The sequence below is a fragment of the Bactrocera latifrons genome, unplaced genomic scaffold (assembly GCF_001853355.1).
Source record: "Bactrocera latifrons isolate USDA-ARS-PBARC rearing strain unplaced genomic scaffold, ASM185335v1 scaffold_117, whole genome shotgun sequence".
NCBI classification, from domain to species: Eukaryota; Metazoa; Arthropoda; class Insecta; order Diptera; family Tephritidae; genus Bactrocera; species Bactrocera latifrons.
This window is the reverse complement of record NW_017534597.1, coordinates 747,230-768,265: the sequence shown is the minus strand read 5'-3', so window position 1 is coordinate 768,265 and position 21,036 is coordinate 747,230. Positions and strand designations below refer to the sequence as shown.

General features: G+C 36.3%; 2 protein-coding genes and 2 non-coding genes across 7 annotated transcripts; 2 read left to right on the top strand and 2 right to left on the bottom strand.

Moving 5' to 3' along the window:
• Positions 1-143: 143 nt before the first annotated feature.
• Positions 144-15,727, top strand: LOC108978079. 4 transcript variants are annotated; one of them, XM_018948185.1, is made up of 16 exons: positions 144-531; positions 696-1,208; positions 6,409-6,827; positions 6,963-7,173; positions 7,993-8,064; positions 10,700-10,935; positions 11,006-11,091; positions 11,166-11,468; positions 11,529-12,435; positions 12,505-12,864; positions 12,942-13,399; positions 13,454-13,552; positions 13,622-13,932; positions 14,009-14,285; positions 14,357-14,512; positions 14,578-15,727. In XM_018948185.1, exons 3-16 carry the CDS (start codon positions 6,635-6,637, stop codon positions 14,776-14,778), a joined length of 3,870 nt encoding a protein of 1,289 aa, XP_018803730.1. In that variant the 5' UTR covers positions 144-531; positions 696-1,208; positions 6,409-6,634; the 3' UTR covers positions 14,779-15,727. The 4 variants fall into 4 exon arrangements, with proteins under 4 accessions (XP_018803730.1, XP_018803731.1, XP_018803729.1 ...); XM_018948186.1 differs by lacking the exon at positions 696-1,208; XM_018948184.1 differs by having other exon boundaries at positions 144-1,208.
• Positions 15,728-18,816: 3,089 nt separating this feature from the next.
• On the bottom strand, positions 18,817-18,888 carry Trnag-ucc. The gene has a single exon. It is a non-coding gene; the product is annotated as a tRNA-Gly (tRNA).
• A 300-nt stretch (positions 18,889-19,188) lies between these two features.
• Positions 19,189-19,260, top strand: Trnag-ucc. Its single transcript has one exon. It is a non-coding gene; the product is annotated as a tRNA-Gly (tRNA).
• A 181-nt stretch (positions 19,261-19,441) lies between these two features.
• Positions 19,442-20,502, bottom strand: LOC108977566. The gene is made up of 3 exons (XM_018947299.1): positions 20,405-20,502; positions 20,099-20,346; positions 19,442-20,027 (listed from the first exon to the last, which is right to left on the bottom strand). The coding sequence occupies exons 1-3, from the start codon at positions 20,420-20,422 to the stop codon at positions 19,442-19,444; spliced, it is 852 nt and encodes a 283-aa protein (XP_018802844.1). The 5' UTR covers positions 20,423-20,502.
• Between the last annotated feature and the right edge of the window lie 534 nt (positions 20,503-21,036).

Here is a 21,036-nt window from a genome sequence, read left to right as displayed (position 1 = left end):
ATGTACGGACTAATTACTTTTAATATACTTATGTAAATTTAGTTTTTTTTATTGAAATAAAATTGTGTAGAAAACATTACCCATCAATTAAACATATCTCAAAAAATAGCAACCCTTCCTCTGACCTGTTAGTAGTAGTAAACAATCAACCGAAAGAAAAGAAAGACCAAAGTTGCATTTCAGTTTTTCCGAGATTTTCAAAGCATTAAAAGGTGCATTCGGTTTCCTCATATATTCTGACTGGAATCGCATTTTTCAATATTTCCTAAACAGAAAGTGAGAATTTGCTTATTAGATTAAAACGTATCTAAAAGATATCTACCATCAATTTGCATATATGAAATTTGATTAAAAATGAGAAGATGAAATAACTTGTATTCAAAGTTATAAATGAAACATGAAAAGAATAAAAATGAAAATGGAAAAATCTATAACACGAAGTGGAAATAAAGATGAAGTGTGAATGAAAATTGTGCAAGGTGGAGTGTCGAGCGTGGTGGAGCGGAGTAGAACTGAAAAAGGAAATAAGCGGTGCGTGGAGTGAAACGGAAAGAACCGTGTAGTGATACTGCCTTGTAAAAGATAATTTTAATTTAAAAATAGGATATATAGATATGTAGACCATTAAAATATAGGGCGCATGTTAAAATAAATAAAATTTAGATTTAAAAATGTGAAGAAATCTGATTCTTTAGGTTCTGCTTCGTTGAATTGAATCCCTTTTGTCACTTGAGGAAGTACCTTCTATAATAAGAGTGGCTGAAAAAATAGATATGTATATAAATAAAATGCTACAAACAATGGAGTAGTAATGTAAGATGCTGTATAGATGCGTTTGTATTGTGTGGAAGTGAGGAGCACAGCGGCTGCAGTTACAACAATAAAAAAATACTTACAAAGCAGAGCCACTACGTAAAAATAGGTGTGAGAGCAATAAAACGTTCAAGAAAAGAAGGGTCAACGTGTGGAGGTGTAGTATAAAGACGCTCAAAGCGAAATCTTCCGAGTGAGGATTGTGCAGATTGACCGGCTGACCGTGCCAGTAAATAACCGAAGACATACCTTGTCAATATAATAGCGAGTATATAGCAGGGAAGAGGCTGCTAGATTACAAGTCTGCGAAAGCAATGAGTACCGCATAGTTGRTGATGGCGGCTGTAGAGACTTGAGCTTGTAATTGGGAGTAGAGCAGCGCAAACGTAAAAACGGTGAGTTCAAGTAGAAAAGCACGCCAAAACCTAACATGTATAGTCGTTTCTACGTACCGACACATTCCGTGTATAAATAAATTAATTGACTAAGCTGCAGCACATTCCTGTCTGTCATAATGTGGAATTGGCGTACTGAGTTACAAAGATATTTGTGTCCCATTCTACATGCATACATATATACATATAATAATACCATATACATATAATAATTATTAATATTTCACTATATTAAAGGGAGTTACGAATTAAAGCTTTAGTGAAGACTGTAGAGATTTAAACAAATTTTTGGGAACTACTTGGTTAAATCTCATTTACAAAACTTTAATTATATGTTGCTTGCATTTACATACATATGTATGTATTAGTTCTCACAACAAGTTTAATTTAAATCGCTGTTCATACATCCATGCGCACATAAAATATATACCATATACTAAGCAGTTATTTGCCGAAATTTAACTCGTTGATTTAACATCACATCATTGGTAGCATTAACTACAACAAAARCTTCAATATACAGCACATCAACAACTCTATTAATGCTCACGCCACGAACAACAAAATTTAATAATAAATTTTGATTTGTGTTTTGTGTTTTGATTTAGTACCTGACATTATATCTGTTGTAACATTTGATGCTGTCAGCGTTATTATAACAAAAGCTCTACTTTCTTAAGAATTGTTTGGATCTGAAAGCAGGAGCGTTTGGTTATGTTTAGTTATAAATACGTGCAATAATTTGCGTACATACATACATACATGCCTATTGGTGCGACGAGGACTTAACAGCAGTGCTGGTGACGCCATGCTATACTAAGTTCGGCACAAATATTAAAACTTGTGTAAATAAAGTGTTATGTGCACGATAACTTCGCTTAGGTGAGGTAATTTTATTGTAGTTTCTTAAGAAAAAAATTATAAGTTATATTTGTGTGCGACCATGCATACCATTTAAGTAAGTTAAGAAAATATAATATAAAAGGTCATTCGTGGTATATTTGAATAAAGAAATTCCAAATATTGAGAATAGCTAACCTATGCGTYCACTGAAATTTCAACTTAATAATATAAGTTATGCCGATAGGATTATATGAGTGCCGATTAAACTGATAGTTCGAAAACTTGAAGATTACCACCAAATAGTACGGACTATTAGTATTATTTTAAAAATAAATATTTTCGAAAAAATKTTTAATTTTAAAGAACTTTATTAAAAAATTTCAATTACTTGGTTCAAAATCTATGTATGTATATGCTTTTAAAACAAATCTATACACAAGTTAAACAAAATTATTAGAAGAAAATTTTCGAGTGAAAATGTSTGAATATAAATTTTTTCTCTCTACTATTAAAAGTCACAAATGCACATAGGAAATATAAAAATATGCGTGTATACAAATTTAAAATATGTTTCACACAATTGCTTATAYCCTAAAAGTTGGTCCCTCTGTTAATAAAACTTGTTTTTAGCCTCCAAAATAAAATGTGTAAACAATTAGTATCTTGCATTKTGATTTTATATTCTTCAGAAGTTGTATTCATACCAATTTTCCACTGTGCATATGCATGTGTATACATACATTAATTGTACATATGTTGTATGTAGCACATGCCTAGTTGCCTTAAAAATAGTTTTAAATTTTTTTTCTTTAATTTTATTTCATATACATACGTATATATGTAAATATATGTGTATATGTATATACATACATATGTCCACTGTTGTTCGAATCTATCATATTAATAAGCTAACAATTGTATTTTATAYATATGAATGCTTAATATTAATTTGTTTATGCGAGTGTGGAAAAACGTGCTGCAATACTTGGCTTCTTGACCCCACCCATATTGCGCGCATCGCATGTCTCAATATTCAAACACTTGTTATTTATGTAATTTTTATTGTCGTTGTTGTTATTCGAGCGGTAATCCCTCACTTGTTGTTATTTTAATTTTACAACATCGCCACTTCATACTTTATATACGAATATGTACATATGTAAGTAATTTAAGACACATTTTTTAAAGAGATACAGAATTTCTTGATTTGACAGGTTAAATTATTTAATTCGATCTGCGGCTTCTGTGCAAAATTTCCGATTTTGAATTGTGGACTACTGTTATTGTTGTAGTACCTTGTTAAGTAAACAGTATTMAATACTAGGCCTTCGGTTTGACCGAAATCGGTTGCGGACGTGCCAAATTTCAGATCAATATCTCAAAAACTGAACGTATACTTCCAGTATAGTTGTTTTCAATAAATTGATTGTTTCGCTGGCTTATGGCACTGTCTTGTTGGAATCAAAATTCATTCACATCAACATCCTCTGATTCAGGCACGAAGAAGTCATCAAATCATGACTCTACATTGTGAACTTAACCTTTCTTTTGAAAGGTGATCTTCATTGCACTAAAAAGAAAACATTCTCGTGAAAATCGGAATCTGTGATCGAGATCACGTTTTTGGTCTCTCTTCATTTCGAAAAATCTCCCATAAAGTCCCAGTTCCAATAGTCACGTCTAAAAAACACACTGTACTTAACTTTCTTGTACACTTTTTAACTAATAGAGATATTTGTGGCAATTTCGTACATGTGTGTATTTGTCTGCTTTATATTTCACTTTCAATTTGCTTGCAGTCTTAATTTATTATTGTTGTTSTTTTTATTATTCCATCAAGAATTCCGCTTTAATAGCTTTTGATGTCTTTAATTTGGATTTATTCCAAATGCCGCAATTCCAGYGCTTGTACATACACTTGACCACAGCAGCTGTTTGTTTTTATTGTTTGCTTTATTAGTATTTTCAAGCAAAAGAAATCCAACGGTTAAAATCAGAAAGTATCACTGTAAAAACAAACTGAGTGTGAAAATACATACATATGTAGTACGAGGGTGGTCGAATAGATATCTAGACCTAACGCTCGTTGGCTCGAATCGTTTCTTGTTATTCCTAAATGAATGGCGCTCAGAGAACTTTCCTCACTTGYGTGAACTTCTACACATAGCTCCATCCTCGACTTTTCGAGAGAAATGCTCTGAGGAAGATTTATGGTACTTTGCGCATTTACAACGGCGAATATTGCATTCGATGGAACGATAAGTTATACGATGCCATAGATATAGTTCTGCGAATTAAGGCTAGGTCATGTCATCATCCGTATGGATGAAGGCACTCCAGCTCTGAAAATATTCGACGCAGTACCCGCCGGGTGAAGCAGAGAAAGAGGACGGCCTCCACTACGTTGGAGAGATTAAGTGGAGAAGGACCTGATTGAATTTGATATACCAAATGCGTAAGCAGTGTCTACGTCATTAAAGAAAAATAAGTACCTAATGGACAACCCTCAAATATGTATATGAATTTTACCTTAAAATGTACGTGAGAATACAGTGAAGCTTACAACAAGATAATTGACTCCATAGTGAAGGTGGCTGTGTTTTTCTTGTATTGCAGTGAATTGATTAAAAAGTGATGGTGCGATTAAGGAACCGAACGAAAAGTATTTGCTAAGCAACATTATTGACCGTTCACCAATTCAGCTTATGGTTATAATACAAGTTCAAAATCCTCAAAAGGCAAAATAACGCTTTTGGCAACATACAAGACAATCGGCCGACCCGTCCTTAACTATGCCGTACCAATATGGTCATCTGGATGCAGTGAAACGCAGATAGGAAAGTTTCAGACATGCCAGAATACCCTTGATGTCTCCTATCGAGCATCTACACATTGAGGACCATATGCTCCCAGTTTAGGAACATAATTAACTCCTCTGCAAACAGTTTATGCTGGAATGTTTTCGTAGAAACCATCCCTTTTTGCATTTCAGGTGACGATTTCAGGTACTTTATGGGAGTTGGGGTATTATCGGTTCGATTTTATCTTTATGACATATTAATAAAATGTTCCATGAAATTCATTAAGGTACCTCACATACAAATGAATGTAAAATAAGCCGGATGTTATATGGGTGGTAGGTCAAGTTTTCGACCAATTTTAACCATTTTAGACACAGAGATACATTGTAATGAGTAAAAGACGCCCTCTGATTTATCTCCTTGAGATAACTCACATGTCGACCGATATATGTGGTATAAAATCGCCCGGAAATTAAAAAAAAAAAAAACTTTGTAAGAGAAGTATTGACCCGAATAAAATGTTTTTGACATACAGACATACCGTTGTCAGGAAAGGATTACCCCACAATTTCAATTATAAATCATCACTGGCGTATTTAGTCATTGATTTATCGCAGTTAGAGGACGGAGCTATCTTCCAATTCCATTAATTTTTACCATGTCGTTAGGGATGCTGAAGAGACTTGGTCTGAGTGAATTTGGTTAATGTAGCTTAAGGGGTTACACGGATTTCCTCGGATAAAAAACAGATTTTTTAACAAATTTTTTCTCATTATTCTCAAATTAAATATATCATTAGACTTTCTTTGTTAGTAACTTCTGAAATTTTTGGAAAAAATACTTCAAATTTGGCCCCTGCGACGCCATATCCGTTGACCCCTCGGAAAAAGATGCACCTGCGTGGCAGGATAACTCCTTACAGAATCATGTAAAGTGAAAAACTACATGTTTTAGTTAAAACCTTAACTTATAGCTTGGCAGAAGGGAAAAAACTGAAAATTGGATTTTTGGCAGACATTTTTACAAAAATATGAAAATTTCGCGAAATATTTTTTTTTTTTCAAATAGTTGTAATCGAAAAAAATCCTTCATCCAAGAATTAAGGAGATCGGTTGAGTAGTTATCGAGAAATCCTGATCGCCGTCCTCAAAAACACAGTTTCAAGAAAAACGCGTTTAAAGACGCCGCATTCAGTCTAGCTAGCCTGGAGCGCACAAGTTCTCAAGACTGTATCTCCGAAAATATTACACGGATAAACTTGAAAATTTCGGACGATTTTCTAGAGGTGTTGTAGAATTTAATAAGACTATAAAAAAAAACAATTTTTTAAGCCCGAAATTTTAATTCAATTATACACAATAMAAACTGCTTAGCGCTATAAATGTCTGTGGTTGCAAGATAACCTCAAAGATTTGAAAAACACATTATTTCTAGTTTAGATACCGAAGAGTTGCCCCAAGCTTAAATGAATGGCAAACAACAGCTAATACATTGCATATTTCTACAATAACAAATTAAATATTCGTTATATAATAAAGGCTATCTTAACTTTACAGAATCAACGAATTTCACAATTCTAAATACACGAAATCTACGCCCCAAAGCCAAAATTAAGCAATCAATAACTATCGATGATGTAGCAAAATGCTGTAATATAACATAAATTAACCGAAATCAACAAAGTCGACGACCCGCTGACAGCAGAAGAAACTTATACACATACACATACAAACGCCAAAAAAGTAGAGGCGAATAAACTCGTAAAGATTAGTGGATAAAAAAATGTCAATGCTGCCACTAGCGGGCAGTGCCTCCGGTACACATCTACGTCCACTATCATTGAGCGGTCCAGAGCGTGAACCTGTACAATTTACGGTTAATTTGGTTGGCGCACCGCCCGAAGTCGAGCAGCTGGTCGAACAAATCAAACACGTAGCCGAACAGTTTCTGTATCATTGGAAAACCTTCCCAATCGGTGAGTTTTGACACAAAACACATACAAACACAAACACTTATTTACGCTAAACGCTGATGATCACACTGATTAACTTTATTGTTACTTTGTTTTCCTTTTGCTGTTGCTGTTGCGACGATGTCATCGGTTTCGCAGTACTCCCGCAACCGCTATCCGCAACAACACTAGTGCTGACCGTCAACAATGCAACGAACAGCGTCAGTAACCGCAACAAAACGCGACCGATTAATTTGCGCGACCTATTTATAGCGCCGCCCTTTGATGAGTTGGATGCCGTTGCATCGGATGGCAGCGGTGAACCGCGACGCCTCACCAATTCGCAGCTGAAGTCATTGCGAGAGTCTGGGTGAGCCACTTTATCGATTTTATAATCGCCTATAAGTTTGTGTTTTTTTTCTCTCTCATTCTTTTGTTATTTTTTTTTTCTTGTTTCTTGTTTCTTATTTCTGGTTTTTGTGCTTTTTAATTTTGTATTTGTTTTTTTTTATTTTTGTTTTTGTTATTTTCAATTGTGATTTTTGTTTGTTGTGAAAAATATTTGTTTCCCTTTTTGTTTGCATTCTCTTGGTTATTATCGCTAACAATGCGGGTCAATTTATTTATTTATGTGCGCATCTGCTAGCGCTTGGGTACTGAAGTTGAGCTAAAAAAAAATTATGTCATTTCATTTAGGTATATTTAATAATTTTCTATTACTCGCATTTAATTAATAATTAATTTGTATTTATTTGATCAATAAAATCACGGCTTAGCATACAGTCATCAAAGTCAGCTCACCGCTCAGGCTTGGCTTGGCAGAGATTTTCTCAAATGAACTCATAATTAGATCTTTCGCTTTCAATTTGCATATTTCTTTTTTGTTTTACACTCTTTGCCTTACACACCGCTCAGCGTTGCTGCAAATTATGAACATTTTTCCAAAGTCGAAATTTTGTTTTAAGAAACAGTTGTTTTTGGTATTTTTGCTTTACTTCTTTAATTTATTATTACAATTTTATGGCGCTTGATTTTTTCCTTAGAAATAATATCACTTTGCTATTTTCTATTCGTTTTACAATTCTATATCCAATATCACATCATGTTAATCTCTTTTCTGTATTTCCTAAAATCGAAAATAAAAAAAAATTCAAACTATTTGCAATTGTTGTAAAATATACGCGTAAAGCTTGCAAAAGGATAAATACGGCAAGCCAAAGAAATTAACTTTGGCACAATTGGAAACAATACGTAAAAATGGGTAAATACCGTTCAAATAAACAAATTCAAAATATTCATACACACATACATGCATATATTTGCCTTTTTGTGTACATTTTCAATAATTTTTTTTTTTTGCTTACAAAATAATTAATTTCGATTTCAATGTTGTGTTTATTGAGCTGCGTATCCAATACCTGCTTTACATAAGTATGTAGAGCCCAGTTGTATGTGTAGTCAAGTTATACATACATACATACATATAATATCATATATACATCTTCATAGAAATCCATATTAGCTTTTTTGTATGTGTTTATGCCAAGTGAAATTAAATTAATTCAATTTTTCAAGCACTGACATTTATGGGCATCCTCGAAAATCCAGTTGTTTTAGAATGATGAGCACAGCTCCTAAAAACTTATATTATTAAATGGCGATATATGCCGTAATTGCAAACGAGTTGTTAACGCAATGCTGTATTTTAGTCAAGGTGTTATATCAACTTGTGAATTACAACAAATTATTATTATTTTTTTTAGTTATGTTGGATAGTCGAAAAAGTCTTTTCGTATTTTGTCGTATATCTCCAGTGCTACCAATCACATTGTGTCATACCATGACCATATTGTCATACATATATTTAATATGCGGCAACGTCAATAACGAAGTATTAAAATTTACTACCGAAATTCGGAGCCAGTGGCCTTAACATTAAAGCACGGTTTGGTGCGGTTTATGGACCGACAGAGTCATTGGGCCGTACTTCTTCCGTGATGATCAAGACCATCACGTTACGGTGAATATTAATCGCTACCGCTCAATGATAACCGAATATTTTTGGTCTGAATCGGATGATATAGACTTGAACAATATATTGTTTCAACAGGACGGCACCTCAAGCTACACAGCGAATGTCACAATCGATTTATWGAAAACTAAGTTTGGTGAACGTGTTATCTCACAAAATGATTCAGTCACTTGACCGTTTGATGCCGTTAGACTATTTCCTGTGCCAAGTCTRCAGTCTATGCCAAGCGATGATTGATGAAATTCCAGCAGTATCGGCCAATTTATGCTTGAAAACTGTCGGAAATTGGGTTTAGCGTCTTAATTTCTGTAAGCGTGCCCGCGGCAGCCATGCAAAAGAAGTCGAGCTTCATACATAATGGCATGTACTTTCACAGGAATAAAGAATTTCATTGATATCCCAAACTATTTTTATAGGTCCCTTATTGAAAAACACTTTATTTGAAAATATTCTCCGGCAATTTGAAATTCATCCGGCAAATAGTATCGGAGATACTACTGTGAGCACAAAATAGTAAGACTTTTTAGTTTAAATTTCGCGTGAAAAGTTCTTAGTTTCCTTTGATCGGTTAGTTTGAATGGCAGCTATATAATATAGTGAACCAATAAATGAGCAGCTTCTTTGAGAAAAAAGCTTGTGCACAAAATTTCAGATCGATATCTCAATAACTGAGACACTCGTTCGTATATATGCAGACAGACAGACGGATGGACATAGCTTAACCAACTTAAGTCGTCACGCTGATCATTTATATATGCATATCACCCATGAGGTCTCCACCGACGTTTCCTTCTGTGTATTATAAACTTCATGGTAAACATAAATCCACGAAAAAACGAATTTTTCCGATTTTTAAATGGATATAACAGTTTAATTAAAGTTTAAGATGATATTTTTTTTGAATAATAAAAAAAATTGTTAAAAACTAAAATATAGTGCTTCGTCCAAGCTTTAAAAATTTTATCTCAAAGACCTGTGTAAAATTTCATGAAGATTGGTTGTTTCGTTCTCGAGAAACCTTGCCAACCGACTTCAAAAACACAGTTTTGAGAAAAACGAGTTAAAAATTTTTTTGTGAAATTTAATAAAATCGATTTTTTGAAACTCGTAAACGAAGGAAAAAAATTAAATCAAATATTGGAATTATAATAAAAAAAATAAAATAAAATAAAAAAATGTGTCCCTTAATTCGTTCCAAACTCGTTGTAAAAAATAATTAAGCCTGTTGAAACAGTTATTTAAAACAAATTATTGATGATTGGTTCGAAAGCTTTTCAAAAGTTCCCATTATAAATTCGCCAAAATCACTCAGTAGCATCTATTTATCTACCATTAAGCAAAATATTAGTTAGTCAACACTTCAGAAAGCACAAAAGAAACAAAAGCGCTCCTACAACAAAGCAATCGGCTCATCTGTTCTTCATCCTCACTCATTTGGTGAGCTGCTCGCTAGGCGTTTGACATTTCTTCGCTGACATTTTACGCATTCGCGGCACGCATTCCTCTTTAAATTAATACGCATACAAACCACTCAACGAAATAAGAAAACAAAAGCAAACACAACAAAAATACAAATGCAATTTCCTTTTTATGTTCTCGAGTATTACCAGGAGCCACAAAGCAATTACTTAACATGTACATAGCTCGCATATGCATTTTGCTTAGTAGTTTGTCGGCATGTCAAAACACATTTCACATTGAAGCGCTGCTAACGCAATAGTACGCCCATAAACACCACACTTTAGTAGCGCACTTCGCCGGAACTGATTTGTTTTATTGATTTCCGCATACTGCAGTTGCCCTGCCTACCTTCTGCTTTGCATTTTTCGTTTTACAAATTTCCTTTCTCTACTTTATGACACAGTGAATTCGATGTGCCCAGCTTGCACTTTCCCGGTCAGGTGCATAAGTGGCGACTGTCACAGCTGCTGCAGAAGGGCACATTGCGCGCCCATGATTCCTTCCTCAGCGACTTGGCGCTGGCCGCGCGTTTTATTGTTGTAACGGCGCGTGCGCGCATTTTTGGGCATTTCTTTTCGGTAGTGCATGCCGCGCAAGCACTGCTAGATGGTATCATCAAGCTGTTCGATATGTTTATCGGTATGTTAAGTATAACAAACAAAAACTAAATAAAATAAAAAATAAATATTCCTTTTGTCTTATTTTGTAGGAGTGCCGGCATTGCTCGCACATAACTTGGATTATAAAATCAAGGAGGAGCGCTGCCGCTTTCTAATCGCGGAGCTTGTGTGTCGCGTAAGTGTTTCAATAATTGCCAAAATACTACTGTTGCTTTATACGTTAAATCACTTTTCGTTTTGGCATTTCAGCCCGAATTCGAGGACTGTCTAGATGGGCTGTGTTCGTACGTGCGCAAAATGCTGCGTCGCGCCACAATGGAAAAATTCGATTTCAATAGCTGTGAGGTAACGCAACCGGTTCCGTATCTCTTTCTCACGCCCAAGGGTCAGGAGATTGATTTGCGGCTGTTCTGCCGTGACGTCATGCGCAAAGCGCTGCCGGTGCTTATCGGCATATTGGAGCGCGAGACACGCGGCTGGTTTCTGCACTTTCGCGAGCGCCTCATTGCAGAGCTGCGCGCCAAAAAGCTCAGCGACAAGGAAATCGAGGAGGTAAACAAGTAATAAGATTTATTTTAATGCCAATATTTATGCTAAAAAATTTGTTGGTAGGAAGTAAATGAGGCGGTTATGAAGGAATACCTGCAACGCGTCTACTCCTCCATACTGTCGAATCCCAAGTTAGCGGAGCTGGGTGATGGCATTCCCGAACTTCTGGTTCAACAGGCACAATCTGTTGTGTTCATGTACAAGGCGATGGATAAAGTGCAGAAGGATATTAAGCGCACTCGCGAAGATCATCAGAAATGTCTTGCCAACGATCATTCGGTTTTGTCGCGGGTTGCGCCTTGGCTACGCTCGAAATTGCGCAAAGCCGAGGAGAGCAAACTCAGTAAATCCGCATGGTCGGCACATGAGGAGGCGCTAAAAATGTGCACCAAAAATAATTTGCACCAAACTGCCTATTTTCTTAGTCGCGACTTGGCATTCATGAAAGAGCGCGAACCAGTTCTACTCAAAGAGCTTAAGAATGCGAAAACGCCGACACGCAGCTTCCAATGGGCTTGCCGCATATGGTCGCCGAGTGCTTGGATAATACGACGAAACTTTCAAGGTCAATCGGATGTGATACCTACAGTAATTAGTCAGCAGGCTACCTCGATTGTAACGCCACGCTCTGATCCCAGTCAGCCGGTATTCTTGGTGGAGAAGGAAATCATACGTACAACCAGCACGCGCTGGCCACTTTGGCGTTTACTAAATTTACTGCAGCGCACCTGGTGTTGGACATGGAACATGATGTTTCTGCTCGGCATACTGGTGCCCTGGTGCAGTCCATTAGGATTGCGTGCACTCTTCTGTGTGAAGCCGTTCATGCCGGACTTGGAGCTGTCGCAGATCAATGGCACTCTGTTTCCGCGCAAGACCAGCATTACGCAGACGATGGCCTCACGCTTGATCGAACTCTGGCGACACATATCAAAATCACGTACACACTTCGAAACGGAACCGGACACTGGTGAGTTCACACAGCTCTACATTGCTTTATTTTATATGCAATTTCCGTCCCGTTCGCTTCGATTTGTAGGCTTCATTGGCAAAGGATTGACGCGTAACTTAAATCGAGTGTGGAATTATTTCTTTAAGGGCTTTCTCGGCACTCTTATCATACTATTCGCCTTTCCGTTGATTTGCTTAGCCACCAGTTTTCTCAGTATTGCACTAGCGCTGACCGCGCCACTTTGGATTCCTATATTTACAATGCTTTTGCATCTCTATATGATACTCATCTACGATTTGGACTGTCCGGATAACTCGCGAAATCGTTACTGTATACTCCTGGAGGCTGTTATTTGGAACATTATGATACAGGGGCTTTTACAACCGGTTGCCGCCGTTTTGGTCGCTACGTTCTGCTGTCCGCTGGCATCGAGCATAATTTTAGTCGGTAAGCGTCGCTGAGAGCGCTTCTAAATTAAATGATTTCCCTTTTTCAATCCCAAACTGTCTACATTTTTTGATTAGTTGGCGTGGCCCGCTTCTCGCTCCGGCTGCTATGGGATTCCTTGACGTTTCACTTGTTCATAAAGAAATGTGGTCGTGTACCGGCCTCCGATAGCATTGCTGTGAGGCGTATAGCTGGACCGGGCCTAGCGCTCGACTACTATTTTATCATCAAACCCGAACAAGCTTTGGCAGCGTTTGAGGCGAAAATGGAGTTGGATGAACTTCAAGCATATCAACACGCTATGGAGCGCATCATACTACAGCCGCAAAAAGATTTCAGTCAATTTGTAGAAGCCTGCTTTGGTCCATTCTCGGCCCAGTTGGCGAAAACAGGGCCGTATATGACACTGGATCKCGAGGCACATGATCTAATGAGCACCCTACACGAAAAGTTGGAAAAACGGAGACGAGAACTACAAACCTCGCTGACAACACAGGTGAAAACGCGCATAAAATTAAATACCAAGGAGTTAAAGGTGAGTGTGAATTTAAAACGTGATGTTTAGAGTAAGCACTTGCTGCTTTTGCAGATTGCCATACAACTGGCCGCCCATATATTAGAGAAATGTTATCCGTCACATGTTATTGCCAGGCTGTCCATTAGTGAAGATGACTTTTGGGATAATAAGGTAAATAGCAATGCAACATAACAGTTAAAAGCAAACTCATGATGTTCTTGCTTTCATTTCCATACGTAGGGCCTTAGCGTAAACGATTGGCCCGGTCTGGCCGGTCTCATGTATACCGAAATATTTAGCTTAGATTTTCTAACGCCATTGACTGAGAACGACACACATTTTAAACTAGAACCGCATCCCTCGCTCGACTTAACACGTTACACAGAAATGGTACAAAACGCTACCGATGTGATAGGTTCCAAAGGTTTGGATTTGCTGGGTAACGTGTACGCGCCGCGTGGTAATGTGCAAGTGCATTTGCCATTCCTCGAAGTGACGGCCTTCAATCCGCGTTCCAGAATCACGCTCAACTTCAGGAAGCCAGAAAAGCGGTGAGTGTAGTTCAATTTTAATAAGTAATGGTAATTAAGATTACTGTAGCTTATMACTTACATTACACCGTAACAGAGACATGTCCGTCGGCTTGACGACGCCACGTGTGCGCGCACACCGTTCACAAAACGCGAAAGCGCCAGAGCCGCTGAAATCTTGGCGTCCATGGAAAAAGAAAGCGGACGAGAAGAGCGTTACGGAGAAGTTGCTTATACCGTTACCTGTGCCGCATCCTGTGCACATTGCCATCGCCATACACAATCGTGACTCCGAAAATCCTATACCGCTCGACTCGGAACTTGTGTGGGAAATACTCAAGTCAATCGAGGATTGTCAWGGCGGTGATGTGATGGTAAATACGCCAGCAACAACGTCTCTTTATGTCAATTACACTAATTAATTTGATGTTTCGCTCTATTGTAGGCTGTGCAATCAGTTGCGCGCTATCGCGGTGTTGTAACAGAATCTAGTAACGACTCGTTAGCCACTAGTAGCAGCATTGGCAGCACACGTGATTCGGGTTCCGGCTCAGGCATTGTTGGCAACGGCACCGAAACATTGCCCTGCGTTAACCGTGAGGTGAGCCGAACGCACGTGCCTTCAAATGTATMCTAAATAACAGCGAATTATTTATCTTTCAATAGGTTTGCACGCAGGTAAAAGTGTCCGAGGAGCCGGTACAAACGTCCGGCTTCCATTGGACGCTCAGCAATTGGGGTGCCGCGCAAACGGCGCGACGACGCACCAACTCGAATGTGCGCGTTGACTTGGCTAGCCCTGAAGATATATCACTGGACACAGATAGTTCGCGCGCCGTCTTCAACGCATATGGCACAACGGTTTAAGACGGCCGACTAGTGTATAGGGCGATTCGCCCGCGTACAGTAGCTAAAGTTAGCTAATAAATTTATAATGAATGGTTTTTAATTTACATATAAATTGGCGAGTATTTTTTATGCAGCATATGAATGCGCGTCAATCCGCTTGGTTTTGTATGTGAAGTAGTTGCAGCACTGGCAGCGGACGTTCATACAACGAGTGTCATATGTTCTTGCGCATACATTTCCATATGCATTCGTTCATATATATAGTATATAGTATATATACGTACATATGTATTGATGGAGCATTCATAGTAGTTATATATATACATATTAATCAACAGGCATATACATATATATTTGTATAACATAGCATGTACACATACATTATAGATTTACAATGTGCAACACGCATACATACAGCTAACTGCTGTATGACTATTTTATTGTACATCCATATGAAGCATCTAGTCGTGCGAACAAAAAARTAAATATTAAGTGAGCCATTTCAATATTTTCATTAACATTGTAGTTACACTTCTTGCATTGGTCAGTTGTTGCAACAGTTTTTTGCTTTATTTTTTTTCTTTTTTTTTTACAAAATTTTGTTAATTTTTTTTTTCGCATACATAAGTATTTTAAAAATTCGTTTGAGAAATAAATGAACAAGTAGCGCATAGTCCACGTTTTCATATAAATAAGTGCTTGCTTTAATATGCCATGCTGGCAATGAAAACTCATTTTCCACTTTATATAGTTACTKTATAACATATATATTTACTCAGATTGAACTCGAATATCGCACTTAGATTATGTAATATTTTTTTATGTTTTTCTTGCAGCTTTCTTCTATAGCTCTAAGTCTAACTGTTATAAGCGTATCCTTTAAAGCCATTTTGTTTATGGCAATGCCGTTAGAACTCTACTTATTTACAAGTGTTAACATGAAATACAATTTTTTTATTTTATTATACACCGCTTTTTTTTATTTTAGTACACCGCAAAAGAATTTATTGCAAATAAATGGTCTCAGTTTATGAATTATTCACTTTCAACTAAATTTAAATAAACCGCGTATGTCTTTTTAATAAAGTTCTCATTTAACTCTTRGCAGCTTGTTTTTGAGTGCACATTCATTAACAATTTTACCTAATTTTTTTACGATTTTATGTATACTTTCTGCACATTGCCATTAAAATATCATTTCAAGCAATCTTCGATACTGCATTTCCTAAATCTTTCGCTGCAAACTAATTACGTCTGACGAACAGTGGATGGTACAGCAAAAATCTATTATCTAGCCGTAGTCAAAACGCCCTTATAAGAACGCAACCAAAAATTCGAATGAGATTTACATTTTAAGTAGCAACAAAACTAACAAATTAATGTTAATTCTATATTATTAAATTATCAATACGAATTCTATGTACGAATATATTATATACATACATAAATACAATTTGGTAACAAATGAAAAAAAAGCAACAATTAAAAAAAATAATAATTATTATGAAAGTCAAAAGATGTTGATCAATAGCAAATATAAGTAATACGACATTTACAATTTATATACAAGCGATGAATAGTTATATAAATATTAAACATAAAAATATTAATAGATATTTACATAAAACTATTACTAACCCTAGTCCTTCCCCCATCTGCGCTTATCAGCTAGCTTTGCTCTCCTTTCAGCGGTCTCCCCGGCACCTGAACCACGCGYTGTGGTAATAAAAGCAAACAACTTAGCTTCACAAAAACCGAATACAAGCCGCCTATGTCAAACATTAAATTAAAATTACAAACTTTTAATTAACTGCAGATGTGAAGTATGAGGTTTAAGTGAAAATTTTTGCAAATGATATTTATATTTAACGAAAAAATATGCTAATTATATTTATATACAATATATATATGTATGTATGTTGTTAGCAGCAAAACAAAATGTATGCAGAGAAAAGTTAATATGTGCGCATACATATTTAAACGTTGGATAAATATTATGAATAAATTATATATATTTATTGGCGAGGAAAGGCACAACACATATTAACACGAACAAATGAAAAAACAACTTATTTACCATATAAAGCACCTGTCAATCAGTCATTTGCAACACATGCGCTAATTTCCACAAACAATTCCACATACTTCTATTAAAACTTAAGCCTGTGTACAAGTATTTTATTTATACAGACAACTAAATTTGCCATAGTTGTATGTATATTTATGTTTTTTTTTTTAATAATATTTCACATTCGCTAGTATTACCTGAGTACAATGCAGACAACACACACACATACACACAAGCGTAAGATTAAATAACATATATTTTCACACAATTTTGCCCAGTGTTATCTTCTATTATACTTTTATACATATTTATTTATATATTATAGAATATTTTGTTTTTGTAAATAATTTAATATTTTATAATCTCGAAATACGGCCACCACTAAATAATACATTTGTGTTTATTTACACATGTACATCATATAAAATATTTACATACGTACTAACCATATTAAATTGAACATAAATTTACATTTAAGTGCATAATGACGAAGAATAAATATTATTACTGCAAAATGAACAAAAAGTTGATACAAATTTAATTCTGATAGCGATTTGCATTAATGTAAATGCGGATGATTTAAATGTGAAATATGGACACGATTTCTAATAAATTGTAGTGTTATGAATATAATGTTGCAAACRATAATAAAAAACATATGTTTATTTCAATGTTTAAAGGAAAAAGCTGTTGAAACACTTTGGTTAAGAGTAGTAGTAAGTAAGGTGTAAAAATAAAAGATTATTGGAATCTTTGCAAATTTTGCTACGACAATGTTTACCAAAGGATTAAATATGCGTAAAAACATTAACATCTTTTTGGTTAAAAGAAAGTCTGTGTGCATTTGGTTCCAGCTGAATTAAAGGAACACCAAAAAATTTAAGGGAGTTTGGTTGAAAATACGCATTGCTCTCATTATATTCGTCTAATCTAGCGCAATGTGTCTACTTTCTATTTTCCCAACTGGAAACCAATATAAAAGGAGAATTCTGTGTTTTTATTCCTGCCACTTAAGCAGCAAATGGCACAAAAAGATCTATCCAAGTSCTGGTTGATCCTATTTTTTATAAATAATAACTTTCAAATCTAATATAAAGTGTATATAGTGGATATTGAAAAAGTTCGATTAGAAACTTTGTATACTAATAAACTTACCTAATAGCATATCAATTTGGATTTGGAATTATGAAAACTCGATTTACCTTCTTAACGGAAACGCTGCCGAAAATTCCATGTCTCCGACTGATTGACCGAATTAGTTTAGTTTGTTGTGTTAAAATATTTGGTTTGACCATTTTTGCGTTACACATTGTTTCTTTTATTTTATGAACACAAATTTTTCTTCCATTTAATAAGTGCTATCAGCCAGATTTGCAACACGCCTTCCAATTTTCGCGATAATTTACTTATGTTACATGTGTTTGCGTTTTTGCAGTTTAAGGCATTACATATTAACGCACACATTTTTATTAAAAAGCACTACAATTTTTAATTTTCATTTAACCTGCCTTCTATGAGCGCATGACACTTTACCGAATTCCAGTTTAAAGTTTGTTAAACTGATAATTTCAGGGCATTTTTCACGTTGCACACATAAATAACACTTATTATTACACAGAAACACAATATATGCTATAGATATATATTCTGAACACAAATTTTATTTCTAAATAAAAGCGGATATCGAAGGCTTTGCTTACTAATTTCCTGCAGCACTTGAAAATGAAAACGCGCCATTTTGAGCAGCTGACACACAGGGTGCTGCGATTTTTAAATATTGTACGAATCAACTCAAAAGAGAAACTGTATCCTCTTAGAATAAAAATACAACTTGGTATGTTGATGGTATATATATTGGTACAGTAGTGTCTTACGCTGGCGGTTAATTAAATTTTACAGTTGAAATTATCTATAATCATCTAAGTTTTTTTAAAAAATTTGGTCTGTTACATAACTAATGGCTTCTTCTTTGTTTAAAARAAACTATGTGCGTCGGCCGGGAATCGAACCCGGATCAACTGCTTGGAAGGCAACTATGCTAACCATTACACCACCGACGCAATAATAACTTTTTGGCAAAGGAGCTTTTTCTTATTTAGGCAAATTCTTGCAGCACAGGGTAAGTCATGGGAATGATTCTAAAAATATTAATGTTTACAAAGAAATTCAGAAGTAAGAATAATTACTTTTAATTATTGGTATGTCAGTTAGAAAGTATATAATAGCGCTATTTTAGGCAAGTATTACAAAATTATTTTGATTATTTATTATTTGTAAATCGATAATGATAATTAAAACAAAAATATTGTGTAGAACGTTGACAGTGTTCAAGTATGTAATGGAAGAATTGAAAATTAGATGCGTCTGTGGTGTAATGGTTAGCATAGTTGCCTTCCAAGCAGTTGATCCGGGTTCGATTCCCGGCCGACGCAYACTGAAGTTTTTGCTGCAACTCTTCATTTTACTCAAAAAAATACATATTTACGATTTCATGCAGCAAATTGCTTTTTTATTGCAATAATGAATATATAAATTAGTTATAAAACAAATAAAAAATTATTGAATAGAGTCTAATAAACATGTGCGTATATATTGAAYTTCGAATTGGGCGCTTTACAGCCAACCGCTGGAGCCAGCACCACCACCAGCCGATCCCTTGCCACCACTGCTCGCCCATGGACCTAACGACTGAACATTGGGTACGTGATTGGTGCCTGCCGTTATTGGGCTGAATGCTACATCCTTGGTCAAGGTGAGATGATGTGCCGCGCCAGCATTACCGTTTCGTGTATATTGTCCCAGTTTGGAGGCTTCATATTCGGTTTTCTGTATCTCAGCCGCTGCGGCATGGGCCGATCGTTGCAATGCCGATGCTGCTTCAGCTTCACGCGCCGCAGCAATGCGTTGTTGATGCGCCACCGCGGCCTTCGAGGCGGCCAAACGTTGTTGTGCCAACACTACAGCTTGTGCGGCAGCCGCTGCTTCGGAGCGTTGAATAGCGGCAGCGGCCTCGGACTTCTGTGTAAGTATGGCGGCAGCTGTTTCCTTCTCCATAGCCATGCGTTGCTGATTGAGCACATTCTCTTTAGCCGCCTGCATTTGTTGTTGCGCAATTAGTACATTGGCTGAAGCTTGCTTTGCGGAGGCAATGGCATTAGCCACCTCGCTGGGTGACGGCGCCGAGCTGTGACTCGCAGAACTGCAATATAGACATATTAAGAATTCAAAATAAATATGATAAATTTTCATGCAATATTGTTATTGTTTTACAAGCTCTTCCAAGGATTCCAGCCACTAACAGCTAGTGCACCAAAACCACCACCGAAATGTGCATCATTACCGCCGCCCAGCCAAGGACTGGCACTGATAGCTACTGTGTGTCCTGACTCGCTGCCAAATCCAGACAGACTGCGGCGRTTCAAAGACTTCTCCGGTGTTAAYGACTTTACCTCCACATTTCCCTCACCTGTACTTATGGCAATGAAGCCGATGGCGTACAACAAGAATACATGTGTAAACTGTAAAGGATAAATTTTTAATGCCCCGTTTGCTACGCGAATACCAAATTTTACTGACCATATTTTTAGTGTACATTTTAGTATTTGAATTCTTAATCCGTTAGTTAATTGCCGGCTGAAAGTGTTGTGGAAAGCTCAAATTTTAGTTATATTCAAGCTTAACTGCTGAAACAAGTGGAATACACAAACTGAATAATCTCTCGAAATGCGAAGCCTTTTTATACAGATTTTGTTTGGCTATGCCCATTTCAGCCGCTTGCAAAACTAGCACAATTAATAGCAAATCTTCCAATATCTCTGCGAATGGACGAGCTGCTGTAATAAAGATGTCTGCGTCAAAGGGACTGCTGCAAACGGTCACGTAGAACAATTTATTTTCTGCACCTTTCGCTTTCCYGCTAACGCCAATCAGCCGCTCTCTTTGTCGTGGTCTTCAGCGTTGCTTTAATATTTGAGCTAAGCTTTCGAATTACTACAAGGTAGATTAAATTAAATCGCCGAATTGACAGGAAACGAAATAGTTTGATTAACTGTAAGTATACAGGCTTAACCTGTTCAATATAAAGTGCGGTGCAGGCACCTCTGTCAGCCCAATTTGCCGGAATTTCAATGAGTGTTAAGTGACGCTAGCATACTTATTGAGCGGTTTAACCCAATAACAGAATTACACGTATTTATATAATTATAAAG